This window comes from Anolis sagrei, chromosome 1, assembly GCF_037176765.1.
Source record: "Anolis sagrei isolate rAnoSag1 chromosome 1, rAnoSag1.mat, whole genome shotgun sequence".
NCBI lineage: Eukaryota > Metazoa > Chordata > Lepidosauria > Squamata > Dactyloidae > Anolis > Anolis sagrei.
Genome location: NC_090021.1, coordinates 256,892,649 through 256,905,500, shown reverse-complemented (window position 1 = coordinate 256,905,500; position 12,852 = coordinate 256,892,649). Strand labels below are relative to the sequence as shown.

General features: G+C 38.4%; 1 protein-coding gene across 4 annotated transcripts in view; it reads left to right on the top strand.

Moving 5' to 3' along the window:
* KIAA1549L (KIAA1549 like) overlaps nt 1-12,852 on the top strand; it is a 204,259-nt gene that overhangs the window by 181,885 nt on the left and 9,522 nt on the right. For 3 of the 4 annotated variants that reach the window (XM_060766572.2, XM_060766574.2, XM_060766573.2), the window contains exons 18-19: nt 4,901-4,998; nt 6,215-6,363. In XM_060766572.2, the coding sequence (XP_060622555.2) occupies nt 4,901-4,998; nt 6,215-6,363 (247 nt within the window). Of the gene's footprint in view, nt 1-4,900; nt 4,999-6,214; nt 6,364-11,632; nt 12,325-12,852 lie in introns of those variants that run through there. The other variant, XM_067462686.1, reaches the window with a different exon arrangement.

Genomic DNA, 12,852 nt, shown 5'->3' with positions numbered 1-12,852 from the left:
TTTTTTCTCCTGTAGCAAAAAGTTGATTTCGTGTTGGAGAAAAGGCCTAAAATGACTCAGAAGGTGAGGGTGGGGTGGAGAGAAAAAAATAAAATTGCCCTCCCCCATACCACTTCGGGGACTATTTGGGGTGTGTGTGTGTTTGAATTTTTGGGAGGGTTGCAATGGTAAGTCTGGCCCCATAACCCTAACTAAGAGATACCAAGGTTTGCTTGATGTTTCACATGTACTGACAAATCAAGAGCCCAAATACAGATGGCTCCTGAATAGTCTATAAATTTAATCAGTCAGATTCTATACAAGGGATGTTTTCTCACCTTGTGTATTATCTGGTCACTGTTGTGTATACAAAGTAAAATGATATTATGATTAACACACAAGCATTGAGATGTACATGGTTTTAATCATTTATTTAAAATAGGCATGTTGCTGTTTCACTCAAAGCATATAATGATCAAAAGAAGGAATTGTAATATCATTTTTCAGATTTTTTTATGTGACACCAATAAAACAATTTTGTGTTATAGGCTGGAATGCACAGCATACAGATTTTAAGGAAAGGGTCACACTCATGAAACATTCCCTTAATTTCTGCAACAGTTACATAAGAATAAAATATTTTAATAATGGAACTTAGTCAAATATGAATCAGCCTGCAGATATAAAGATATACTATAGTAAACCTGCGGAGGCTGTTAGGGGAAAATATAACTAAACATAAACAGCTGGTGATGTCTAATCTACATACACCCTGAAGAAATTCACACAGAAAAATCCTGCTCCCAAGCATCCTTTCTTCCCCGTGTTGATTCCTAAGATGCTTGCGAGCCCAATCTGTTTCCTTTACTAAGGCTGGAGTATGCCTTGTACAGACATGTGGGTAGTGCTGACTAACACCTTCTCATAAGGTGTAAATGAAACATGTGGGACTTTCAGATTAGAATTTCCTCCTTCTTTGTGTCAGCCAACAGAGCAATGGGGAAGGAAAACGTATTCTAATGTGTTCCCACTAGAACTCAAAGTTTGGATTTTATTTTCCAGACTCTGCCATGTTGACTGTGGGATTCTGAGACTGGATTTTAGAAAAGAAAACTTTTCCCAAACATCTGAATGTTTTTAATTGTATGGTAGTGTGGCATAGAGAGGAAATGTGGGCTTGTAGAACTGGCAAAATATATATCATCCAATACTAACCCATTTTCAGAAGAAGTATGTGCTTTCCATAGTCTGTGCTGGATGATAGAGATGCCACTACAAAGACGGCTCACGTTCTGTTGGCAGTTGTGATATTTTCTGTTAGGCTTAAGATCTTTTAGCTTTTTGATATTTACCTGTATTTTCTGGCATATAAGACAACTGGGCGTATAAGACGACCCCCAACTTTTCCAGTTAAAATATAGAGTTTGAGATATACTCATTGTATAAGACTACCCCTCTTCCAACGCACACCAAATAAAAATTTAAAAAGCATCAGATTTGATTTCAATATGGTAATTTTCCGATTACTGTACCTCCTTCCCTGCCTCTCAGATCTCGCTCATGCGCACCTGCACTACTCCACTGCAGTCTTCAGGAGCAAGATCTGAGAGGCAGAGGAGGAGGTACGGTAATAGGATACAAGGGCGGGCCAGACAGGTAACAGAGGTGTGTTTTTCTGGGCCCAGAGCAACACTATCTCTTTTTTTCCATACCCTGGGCGCCCTGGACGCCTGCATCTTCTTCCGCCCTTCACTTACACCTTCCCGGTGAGGCGCATTAAGTCCACGAATCCTGATTAATGGATTTTCTTCTACTGTACTTGTACAACGTCGCCCTTAATGCTTTCATACGGCAGGGACGCGGCCACTGCCAGTTTTGAGCTCCCCCCACCATATGCGGCAACCACAGATTCTCCAATCCAGATTGGAAGTTTCAGCACCCACTCTATAAGACAACTCCCACTGTATAAGATGACTCCTTTTGTATAAGACGACCCTTGACTTTTGTGAAGATTTTCTTGGGTTAAAAAGTAGTCTTTATACACCAGAAAATACGGTACATTTGTAAATGTGAGTGAGGCACTGAAAGGTGATACACCCATCCCCCTCCCATAAGCCTTGGGTGTTACAATTAGTTGTGATATGTTCCCTGCTGGGTCTCTGCTTCTGCTTGCTTTACTACTGCTTGTTGCAGGGGGCTGGATGTGTAATCCTTTAGCAACCTTGTCAGCAGTGTAGAACTCCAATACCCTGGACAGTTGCCTGGATTTTAAGGTGGGGCTGGGGGAGGGGGGTTGTTATCTGAAATGGGAAGAATCTATCCTAATGTTCAAAGGGAGGAAATTCTAAAGCCTAAGAGCAACCATTGAAAAGGTCTCTCCTCTGTTTCCACCACTTGAACCTGTAAAGTTGGTGGGACTGAAAAGAGGACCTTCTCTGAGGATCTTAAAGCCTGAGCAAGCTCAAGTAGGGAGGCATAGTCATTCAGAGCTACTTTCCATATGACCTTGTCTGCTTGTCCAGAATTTCACACATAGAATTTAAAAAAATCTTAACTAAGGAATATCTCTTGAGTATTAGAAATGAATGAAGCTCACTGTCCTACCCTACAAAAATCCATGCCTTGGGCACTTATACTCTACATAATTGTAGTGCTATAATTCCATTTGCTGTTGTTGCTGAACAGCAGAAAATTAGCAAGCCATGTTGATCTATATCCTTGGCAAATCTACCAGTTGATTTACGTCTACATTGTGTTTATTCTTGTCTTAAACTATTATTGTTGACAGACACCAAGTGTCTAACTTGTCTAGTAAGACAACATTCTGCACAGATTTATTGAATTGATGTCTAACTGTGGCCCATTTCTCATAACTACCTTAGTGTGGTGAAGGCTGGTGGCACTGATTTTGGACAGATGGTGAACCTACCCTGGGTGTTACTCCAAACCTTAAAAGAGCTATCGAATGTGATGATTCTATTTTACATTCAGGACCCTAGACAGCTCCTTTACATTTCAGACAGTAACTGAAGCACATTGACCAACCCATTAACATTGGAGCCGCTGGCCACGGTTGCTTCAGTGTGTGCTTTTGAGAAAAAAGTGCACCCATTGTGGTCCATGATGGTGAATTTAGCCTAGGTGCTACTCCAAACTTTAAGGGAGCTATCAAATGTGATGAATCTATTTTACTGGTGTACATTCAGGACCCTAGACAACTCCTTTACATTTCAGACAGTAACTGTAAGCACATTGACTAAGCCATTAACGTTGGAGCCACTGGCCACTGTTGCTTCAGTGTGTGCTTTGAGAAAAAAGAGCACCCATTATAGTCCATAATAGAGCTCCATTCATGTTATGTTAAATTGCTATTGTAACACAGAGACTAAAACTATGAGCTCAGTGGTTCCCAGGTAATAATGATAATAACCTTTATTTATATCCCACCACCATCTCCCTGAAAGGACTTGGGGCAGCTTAAAAGGTCCTCCAGGGTGCACTTAAAGCATACAAGAGGTTAAAACAGTACAAAAGTATAAAACGAATCACATAAAATTATAACAACAACCACCATAAACACATGTAGCATAAAATCAAAATAATACAATTTTAAAACAACAGTGGATAAAACAAACTGCCGTCAGGTAGAACTTTCACCTTAGCCTTCTGTTTGCTGGAGGGCCTTACCTTAAGAAAGCCTAGCTCTCTCAATCTCAGACTCACATGTAATACTAACTGACAGCGTTGTTACAAGATTTACTCAGCTAAAGTGTGGGAAGTTGTGAATGTCCTTGAAAGCCCTGTGCTAGATACTAGTATCTATTTGATGCAGATGCCTACATGCTGAAGCTACATTTGGCCAACACTGTTGGCCAAATGTTCGAGAATAAGATTTGTAAATCAGCCAGATAAATATTGGCATTTTATACGATACAAGGTGTACAATACAAATGTATTATTAGCTATTTCTTTTGAAAATATAGAGGAATAAAATAGTGTAGTGGATGAGTTAGAGACCACGAAGGATGGAATAGAGGGATGGATTGAAATATTGGAGACCCCCAGTTGTCTGATTTTTGCCTTGTATTCTATGACAAGGTGTACAACTATGTCTCTGTATTTTTAGGGTACTTATAATGGCACACTGTACCTTATGGTGATTTTGATATGCAGCTCTGCTAGGCAAAGGAAGGCCAGAGGGCATTTCGGTGTAGCTGCTAAACAGATTCAATAACTATCCCTGTATTCCCAAGCAAACTTGATTACATCAATCACAATACAAAGCCTTCAAGATGAATATCTCATTCTTGGGGCCATAAACAGATGGAAACGGGTGTCATGAAGGTGCTTTAACACGTGTATGAAATGGCAAAATCTCTGGCTGTGCTATATGTCATTTGATGCCAAGCATTGTAAATCCAGCTCAAGAAGAATCAGAGTGACTGATCTGATGGACTGTAAAATCTGATCCTCAGGACTGTGTTTTTTGTATCTCTGTGTGTCTTTAAAATTAAATTGAAAAATGTTTTTATTGTCATAGGACAGTATTTTGAATTTTGTTCCTTGTCCAGAGGAAAAGAGCAGAATAAAAAAATCATAGAAGACACCAAATTATAAAATGGGTGCTTGCAGTCATGATCATTCAGTGATGGGGCATGAAGCTAACAAATGTTATGACATGAAAAGCTTTCTTTTTTAGTGGGGCAGATTCAAACTAAGGAGAATTTTGAAGTTTGGGGTTTTGGAGTAAGGCAAAAATACTGACTTGGAGATAACTAATATTATGTGGTATGGAATTCAGTCAAACAGTTTTCTTACTATCTGCTTCTCTCATAGTATTTGGAGAAATGCACTGTAGTTTATTTTAAATGAGAATTCAATAGATATTTGAGGAAATATTGTTTTCCCCCCTTCTTAATAGGCATATAGGTTTTCTCCACTCCCTGAAATGGTGATGGGTTCTCCACCTCCGCCTGTGCCTCCTAGAACGGGACCTGTTGCCGTCACCTCTCTTAGGAGGTACTATGTTGTTGCTTTATCTTTTAGTTGAGAATCACGTGTTCAGATGTATTGCATTGATATATTGTTGTACCAAAGAGATATTTGTAAATTTTCAGCTTAGTGCTGTCATTTTACAAAGCTTCAATCTTCAGACAAGCAAAGAAAAATGTGGGTCTTTATTCAACTGCAAACTGATCAAATACCTAAGAAATATACAAAATCAATACCATAGCCTCTTTCAAATTATTATTGAAGCATTCTGTTGTAAAGGCATAATGTCAAATTAATTGTGCTATGAAACAAGTGAATGATTCATAAACCTCCCTGTTTTTCTGTCTGGAATGACCAGATGGATGCTGCACAGTACAATGTATATAGATGACCTGATAAAACTGGGTTTCTTATGATTCCTTTAAATTAATGATAAAGATGACGATGACTCAGTTTTAACATTCTTTTAATATTTAGTGCACAGTTCTCCAGCATTGCTGTTGTGCAACCTCCATTCATTATGCCTTTTAATCCCTGTATTTTCACTGTTAGCCAGCTCATACAGTGCATTTCTCAGATGCTGTTGCTTGGGTGCAGGCTTATGAAATCACATCCAAACAATGGGTTTTACAAAAATCACACCCTGGGCCATCTGCAGAGCCACAGCACTGGATGCATGTTGTATTTTACTGTGCATTGCCACAGGAATACAGAAATAGCTGAGCTGTGCTGATTGGCTGCCAGTGATGTCAGGTAAGAGATGTGCAAAAATACCAGTGAACTATAGAACACAGGCTGCCATGTTTATCCTTCATTGTCAGAAAAAAGACTAGCAACACCCGCCCACATCAGAAAAATGTGAACTCTGGTGAGATCATTGTGCTTTTCAAATCCGAAGGTATAGTCAAGATACAGTAACTATCCAGTGCAGTTTGTTGGAACTTTCTTACTTTTAATTTTCAAACATTTATTTGTGCTTTGCCAAAAGCAATTTTTCTATACTACAAAAGAAAACATTTATATATCAAGTAGAAATCAGGCTTTCTCCCTAACTGCCTTTAATTTCCTCTGGCTCCCATCCCTATAAAATAAAATTGTTGCCTTGTGCTTAAGATCTATTTTGGTCCATGGCAATGTTTGTAAAATACAGTTCTGTGATAGATGATTGGAGTAAGTTGTAGATAGCAGCCAATGTGTCTGTGATGTTGAAATGACTCATGTTTCCAATATATATATTGTACAGGTCGACCTCCGATATTGGCAGCAAGACAAGAATATCAGAGTCCAGTGGGACTGAACAGATACAGCCGCATGATCATGCCCCTTTTGTCCCAGTATCAAGAGCCCCAGTATCTGTGGCTCCATTGGATCAATCAGCTTTGAATTACTCAGGTGAAAAACGCATGCGGTACAAACAGAGACCACATCTAAGTCTGTATGGCATAGAGACGAGCGTATGAGATCTTGCCAACATCTTTCTTTAGAACTGTGTTGAATTGTTCTCTTGAAGGCTTGAGGAGGAGGATTGATAAAAGCATCCCCACACACTCTTTCATTTATCACATGCAGCATATTTCTAATATGGGAGAGGAATTGGGGAGTAAGGACCTAGTCTTTCTCTTTGAAGCACCTGGATGTGGTATGTTTCTGAGACAGGATTCTGGAACTGATGGTGTGTTATGGTACAGAAAACAAATGGCCATGTAATGTAGTCAGTTTTCCTTATGATGGCTCCTTACTCTTGAGTTGGAAACACTCTGGGTTGACCTCAAAGCCCCAAACTCTCTTTAGAAAAAGCTAGTTCAGGTTACAACTTCTAGCTCCACATGGTGAAGCCACTCTGAATTGCTGCTAAATGTCACGTGTTTCTTTGTATTTCCAACTTGCAAGCTTGCATGTCTTTGCAAACCAGTCAAAAAAGATTAGGTGAGGATATCCTCATTAGCGACTAAGAGACTGCCAGTGTGGTGAATTTATTCAGATTAACTTCACCTCGTCATTAATAAGCTGAATGCATCTTACGTATAGGCATGGCACCAGCAACCACTTTTTAATGCAGCACAAACTTCAGACAATTAACATATGAAGCTGCTTCATATTGAGTCAGATCATTGGTTCATCTGACCCAGCATCATCTATTTTGATAGACAGAAGTTCTCCACAAGGTCTCAGACAGCAATTTTCAGATATTCTGCTGAAGAGCCTCTTAACTGGAGATGCTAGGGATTGAAACTAAGACTTTAACCATGCTAAACATATTGCTCCTGTTGAGCCTTGATCCCAACATATTTCTTTGATTTCAAAGAAATTCCAGTCAACTGATCACTTCTATTTGTATAAAGAAATGCTGCAGACATAATGTCTTCTTAGGTACACTGGAATTCTACATCTTAAATGTTTGTATAAGCTTATTTGCGAATAAGTTGGGCTCATCTCCTTTTTTTAAGCATTGTAACCGAACTGCCATTTTATCAGTCTTCTTGTTTTCATTATATGTTGCTAAAGTCCATGGCATTTAAGACTTGAAAAAAAATACTGTTGATCAGGAAACCAAGGGAATGTATATTGGCTTCAAAGAAAGAATAGTGAGACAGGAAAGGCAGGTGCAGGCAAATCCAAGTGGGATCCCTTAGAATTCTTGACCATGAGGAGGCCTGGAAGAAATCCATGCCTTTCAGGGCTTTTGACTCCTGCTGGAACCACACTGATTGCTTGCTCTTCACTCAGTTATCTACAGAAACAGCATATATGGCAAAGTAAAGGTGAGCAAAGAAAAAAGAGCTGTTCATCAAAATCTTTTGGTGAGGATGAAACTGGGGTTTCCTTATGCTTGCTGATGCTATTAATAAAGTATGTCTGCTATAGTTGTATCATCAATATGTTCCATCTTTCCCCGCCACCCATCTCAACCAATACATCAAAAGAACTAAGCATCCCCACATATTTGGGAATACATGAACCCAATTCTGCGAAGGATCTGCAAATATTTGGGAATAAGTTAATCTGATTCTCCAGCATAATGAGACATTAGCTTCTGAACCAAAGCCTAGAAGCAAGATTTTTTTTCGTTGTACTGCTCTCAAAAGAAATTTGGGTGATGAAATATGAAAAGGAAATAAGTTTGTAGGAGAATATGGTATCTTGTTCACAGATTTAATGCTGTTATTTCTGAAGGTTTTTTCTTTCCTTTGAGTTTTCCACATTATATTTTACTGTTTAATACTAACTATTGTTCAGATCGTGGGAATTGATCTATACATAGTTAATGACAGTCCTCTATGTTTTTAAGTCCTTTTGCTCCATAGTTGAGGTTTCTATTTTCTATCTGCTGTTGTAATATATTTTCATCCAAATCAGAAAAGTAAATAAAAACCTTTCCTGTTCTGCTACAATGCTGATGTCAGTTTGTATTATCAGTAGCAGTAAATGATCAGTGGAATAAATTTGTACTTCCTATCAACTGGACGTTTGACATTTTAATAAGTAATAATTAATACATTGCAGGCTTGATAAAATATGTTAGTAGGCTCATGGAGGCCAGGAATAGGCACCTATCCATGCTGATGATAAAGTGTTCCAACACAGTTTCTTGATTCCTGGAGTAAATAGGAGGACATGGTTTTCCATTCGCGATTAGCTGTCAGACATTCTAAAACCTTAGAATCAGGAGAAATAACTCTGGGCTAAATGAACTGTTGATCTTGAAGCATTTGGGTTTCTTTTATTTTTGTGAATCTAAAATCATAAATTACTTATTGGAAGGACACTGTGTCCACGTTTCCTACACATGTAAAATAACATATTTGTAAAAAACAGAATTTCAATATGTTTTACAAGGTCAACACCAAATAATGCCTTTATCTTTAAAAATAATCTGCCCCTACAAAATAGCGACAAAAACCACACTTACATGAAAGCAAGTTTCATGGAAGGAATAGAAGTTGCAGTGATTCTCTGTTTGAATAAGCTATGGACTGGTTTTGAAATATTTCTTTACTTACTTTGCACCAAGTTGGAAATTAAGGGCTTGTAGAAATTTCACTGTATTGCCTTAGGCTATGATCCAGTGGAGCATTTAAGTTTAACTTAATTTTAAGCATGTAAATAGTCCCAGTGGGACCACTCAGCACAGTTTGCATGTTATCAGGCGATGTGGTAGTGATTATGTGCTCTTTCACTCACAGCTCCTGATGGCTTTAAAGGCCCTTTGCTTTTCTGACAGACAGCAATTTAGCAGGACCTTTGGGGCAGCCCACTGCCACAAATAACTTTTGTCATGAGCTGTTTCTGAAAAAGTGCAGTCTAGCTGACCGTTTCTGGAATGGACCTGTAATATGATTGTATAAAGATAATTATTTAACTGTTGGAATAGGGAGAAATATGATTCTGGCAGCATCTGGTTAAGTAGCACAGTAGTTCTGCCTTGCTGCTCTGGGGGATATTACTGTTAATTTCTTATCCCCACCTCTAAGCAAGCAACCCATTTGCCATTATATAATGCTTATAATGCCCTTTCTATCAAAGGGCAGAGCATCAACTATATACAGTCAGAGACAAAAAACATAACATAAATATACATAAAACCCACAACATCCCACAAGCCATGTCAGGCACAACTCAGCAGCTTAATCTGGTGAATCGAAGAGAAAATCGGGTGAGATTCTCCTCCAGAGGTCTAAAGGAAGACCAACCCACTGATGCGGAGTTGGATCTTGAAAGCACCACATTTTTTTACGGAAACTTGGGAGATTCTACACACACATAAAATTCTATTTGGACCACACTCCGCATTTTGACATCATACATGAAGTGGACCCAAAGAAAATAGTGTTATCAAAGTTATGGATGACCTACTTTTCCTATTGATTTTGGTGTATCTGTCAAAGCATGACTGTGCCTGGAACTAGCCCACTAACATTTTAAGAAGCACTACAATTAAATTGAGATGCAATCTTGGTGATTTTTTTAAATGCACCTAAATATTTACTCCTGAACATATTATAATCTCATCTTTCATTATACCCATTGCATCTCTTTAGGAGTAGCTATAACCAATTACATGCACATAACTGGAGCTCACTTGAGAGGACACTTGAAGCATATGTCCTAGCCTGTTTTCCAAGGTGGGGGGAAGAATATAGTGACCATCTGAATTTTTATGATAAATTCTACTTCTACTTTTTCTTTATAGAAACTCTATATTAGTTTGTGTAAGAGAAGTGCAGGTTAGCTGGGATGCCCTTAGGAAACTCAGGAGATATTCTAAGATGGCTGTTACTTGAGCCGTATCAGCGAGCCTGTCAGTGTCTGGCAGGTACAGCATAAAAGAACATCAAAACCTAGGAAAGATAATGTTATAATTTCAATCTGCGCTAGTTATTAACAGGGTTTTTTCTATGAATATTTTGTAACTTGAATTTAGATTAGTGGATTTTGAAAGCTGGTGGGTGGAGGATAACAGGGGACTTCTCCCATCTTAACATATGCATTTTTAGTCTTGATGTTTTGAAACTTGGATGAAAGCCTCTCGTGGGTGTAAATCTGTAATTGGAGGCACTGAATGGACTGCTTCAGAATAAGAATGACTAATTGGAGATTTCAGTAGTGAGGAAGCATGGTAAACTATCAAGGCAATGTTTGATCTGTGATAAAGAAGCACTGCGGAAGCCCATGTAGCTTTTAAGTTGCCATGGAGTTACAATCCTAAAAAAAAATATTAAAAAAAAGACCAGCAAAAACACCTACTTGAGTTCAAAGCCACTCTACTGAATTCTGTAGGACTTAAAAGGTCTCAAGCAGTATCACTTGTATATTTTAGGATCTACCACTGTACAATTTGCAGCATACTGGGAATTAGATATCTTTGATCATAAATCCTGAAACCACCCAAATCAAGAAACAGGTGCCCCCATATGCACCATTAGAAAAGCAATGAATGGTGGTTCAGCTAGCACTTTTCAGTCTGAGGAAGTGCAGAATTCCCTAGGGCTTCAGTGTTCTTTGACTACCTCAGAAAAAAGAATTTATGAAAACAATAATTAGCTAATTCCTGACATTTAACTCCATCAATACTGGTTAGTAGGCTATATGGGGCATTTAGCCACTTATTTTGAAGTGACTGAACAAGACACATTAAATTTCATCCAGTCCTCATATTATTGATTGTGATAGTAGTGGTTTCCCCAGAAATCCAAGCAGGTTTCTGCTAATTGTTTAATTGTAAGAACGAAACTTTTATGGTAACTCTACAATATATTGCCACTGCGATGTTTGAAGAGTCCCTTGCGGCCACATGGGTTTGATTTTAGTGGTGTGCATGACTAAAATTCTTCTCTTTCCCAGCAGAAACAGTTTGAAATGTATACTTTTATGAATGCAAAACGTGTTTAATAATTTAGCATGTGTATTGGATGGTGAGTTCTGTTACAATCAGGTCCTGATTTTGAGTGGCCCTTTCTGTATTTGCATTACAACAGGCGCCCCATTGTGTTTTTGGAATTTGAGGGTAGGAGGAACGTTCACTACTGCTCTTCTGCTCAGGATCAAAAGGGTTGAATGTGTGGAGAAGATTTATACCTCTAGCACTCTTGCTTTAAAAATTATTTTACTAGTCATGAATTAATGGTAATAATGGGACTTGCTGTCTTATTTTTCATTGAAGCTTACTTAAGATTTGCAACCTTCTTGATCTGGGATCAAAAGATTGGCACTGAAGAGAAGCTTACCATTGTCCCAGCAGGATAGCAGCTCCTCACTACCCTCAACTTGGGTTTAATGTCACAAGCCATCTCTGTAATTGTGAAGTGTGGTGTAAATATACAACTATGGTATAAATATTAATACTGGAAATGGCTTTAAGCGGTAAAAGCTTTTTCCCAGTTTGTGTTGCATCTACAATCACCCCAGCCTATGAGTTTGAGAGACTCTGATTGTACTATGATGTCTCTGTTTCTTAACTGTTTTTTTTTTAATTGCTGTTTCTAGATTGTTGTTGAGTCCCATAAGGGTAAAGGCACCCCATACTACTTCTGATCAGGAGTATCAGCAAAGGAATATAACCTCCTGAAACAGTTTAAATTCAGATTTCAAGGCATCACACTAGAGTGATCATGTGTCATTAGAGGAAATTACTCCAAGAACACATGCGGTGCACTTCTAAACCCTCCCCTGCTCCCAATAAAGGGTGTGTGGTTGGTGTCCTTGGTATGACTCATCTCATGTAACTCCATAAACTCCATTTATGCAATTCTGACAACCCCATTGTAGACAACGGAGGCTGGAAACTGTGCTGTATACTGAATTGGAACAAAAATGGAACTTTGTCTTATTAAAATATATTGTTTCTGTTTAACATCCCCCGTGTGTGAAGTGTTTTGTTTCAGAGTTGCTCAGCTAAACCTGTCCATTAAATAACATACCACATGCAAAGGACTGGGCTGTTTTGTAGGCAGACAATTGTTTACAAATGATGACAATAATGAAACAGCCATGTAAACTTTTAAATTATTATTAGCTGGCTTATTGCCTAGAACAATATGGTTTTCATAATATAAAGATCAAACGAATGGGAGACACAGAACACATACGTTATATGGTTGAAATACAAACCATATTGGCATCAGGAACTAGCCCTGAATGCTTTGAGTGAATAAAAGGAAGTGTTGCTTGCTATGTTGGTAAAGGATTATTAAGTACAGATGGCACTGAATTAAGACTTACTGAGTGTCTTGACTCCTGGCTACAGATGTGTTCATCACTTGGAACATTTTAACACACAAGGCTTAATTTTTCCCTTCTATAATATGAGCACAGACTAGAAATACACATATTTTCAAAAAGCTAACATGTTGTACATACCAATAATGGGTAAACATTTTAGAT